Here is a 1,129-nt window from a genome sequence, read left to right on the forward strand (position 1 = left end):
TGTGAGCCCTTCAAGGGGTGGACACCTGCCAACCTCCCTCCACATCAACAGGGCACAACCAGGCAAGGATGCCACCCAAATTTAGCGTGCCCCAGGAGGGAGGGAGCAGCTTTGAAAGCCAAGGGCCGCCTATGGAGTGAGGAGAGTGAGTGGGGGTGCTAGGATGGGGCAGCGGGCGGGGCTGGGGCGTTGCGAGGCAGAGGGTCTGGGGAGGGACGCTGCTGGTGAGAGGGAGTGGAGCTGTGTCCACTCTGGCCTTCCTTTGGTTGGCTCCTGAGAGCCCCCAGACACAAGATCCTGTCCCAGACTGTGGGAGGTCCTGGCTCAGGAGTCCCAGAAGTAGGGTTCCTGGGGCCTGGGATGCCCACCCCCAGCAAGGACACAGCCAGCAGCTGGGACAGCGTCTGCCTCAGTGTGTGCTCAGCCAGAGCCCTGCCCGAGGGTGGCCCTGGGACCCCCAAGCTTCCCCAGTGGCCATTCCCCTCCCCTAAGGCAAGGCAAGGAGCCTTAGGGGAGGGAAATGGGCGTGGGGGGGGGAGACCTCAGCGTGGGAGGAACAGCCTGGGACATAAAGGGCACCGTTTCCTCTCGGACCGTGGACTCCACAGCCAGCTGGTCCGCAGACTGGGGCCCCGGGGGAATGCGGTCTTGCTGCCCCACCAGACTGGGCCCCAGGCCTCCCCTCCTCCGCTTCGGGTGACCCCACAGGGGTCAGCAGAGGACGCGGCGTGACATTTGCCAGGTTGCTGGCCGCTGTGCGGACGTCCCCCCACAGGCACAAGTCTCGCAGGACACAGACGCAGAACCTTTATTGCACAGCGCACGGGTGTCCGGCGCGGGGCTGGCGCGGAGGGCGCCCGGGCGCGGCGGGACGGGTCAGCGGCTCGGCCAGAGGAGCGTGAAGGCACGGCGGCTGCAGCGGAAGTCCGGCTCTGGCTGCTCGGGCTTGGGCTCCACGGAGACGAGGCGCCGGGCGCCGCGCTGGCTCAGGGGGATGCAGTCGGAGACGCGGACCTCCAGGGCCCTTCCCTGCCTGAAGCGGGGGCGGGAGGGCAGTCAGGGGGCGGGGCCGGGCCGGGAGGGAGGCGGGTCAGGGGCGGGGCGGGGCGCCGGGGGCGGGGCAGAAGGC

The 1,129-nt window shown here is 69.3% G+C and overlaps 1 protein-coding gene across 1 annotated transcript in view; it reads right to left on the minus strand.

Moving 5' to 3' along the window:
* Positions 1-804: 804 nt before the first annotated feature.
* MYO1G (myosin IG) overlaps positions 805-1,129 on the minus strand; it is a 13,613-nt gene continuing 13,288 nt past the window's right edge. Inside the window, exon 22 of the mRNA XM_035026446.1 lies at positions 805-1,033. Coding sequence (XP_034882337.1) covers positions 877-1,033 — 157 coding nt within the window. The 3' untranslated portion in view covers positions 805-876. The remainder of the gene's footprint in view (positions 1,034-1,129) is intronic.

The sequence above is a fragment of the Mirounga leonina genome, unplaced genomic scaffold (genome assembly GCF_011800145.1).
Source record: "Mirounga leonina isolate KUSES-001 unplaced genomic scaffold, KU_Mleo_1.0 Mir_199, whole genome shotgun sequence".
NCBI lineage: Eukaryota > Metazoa > Chordata > Mammalia > Carnivora > Phocidae > Mirounga > Mirounga leonina.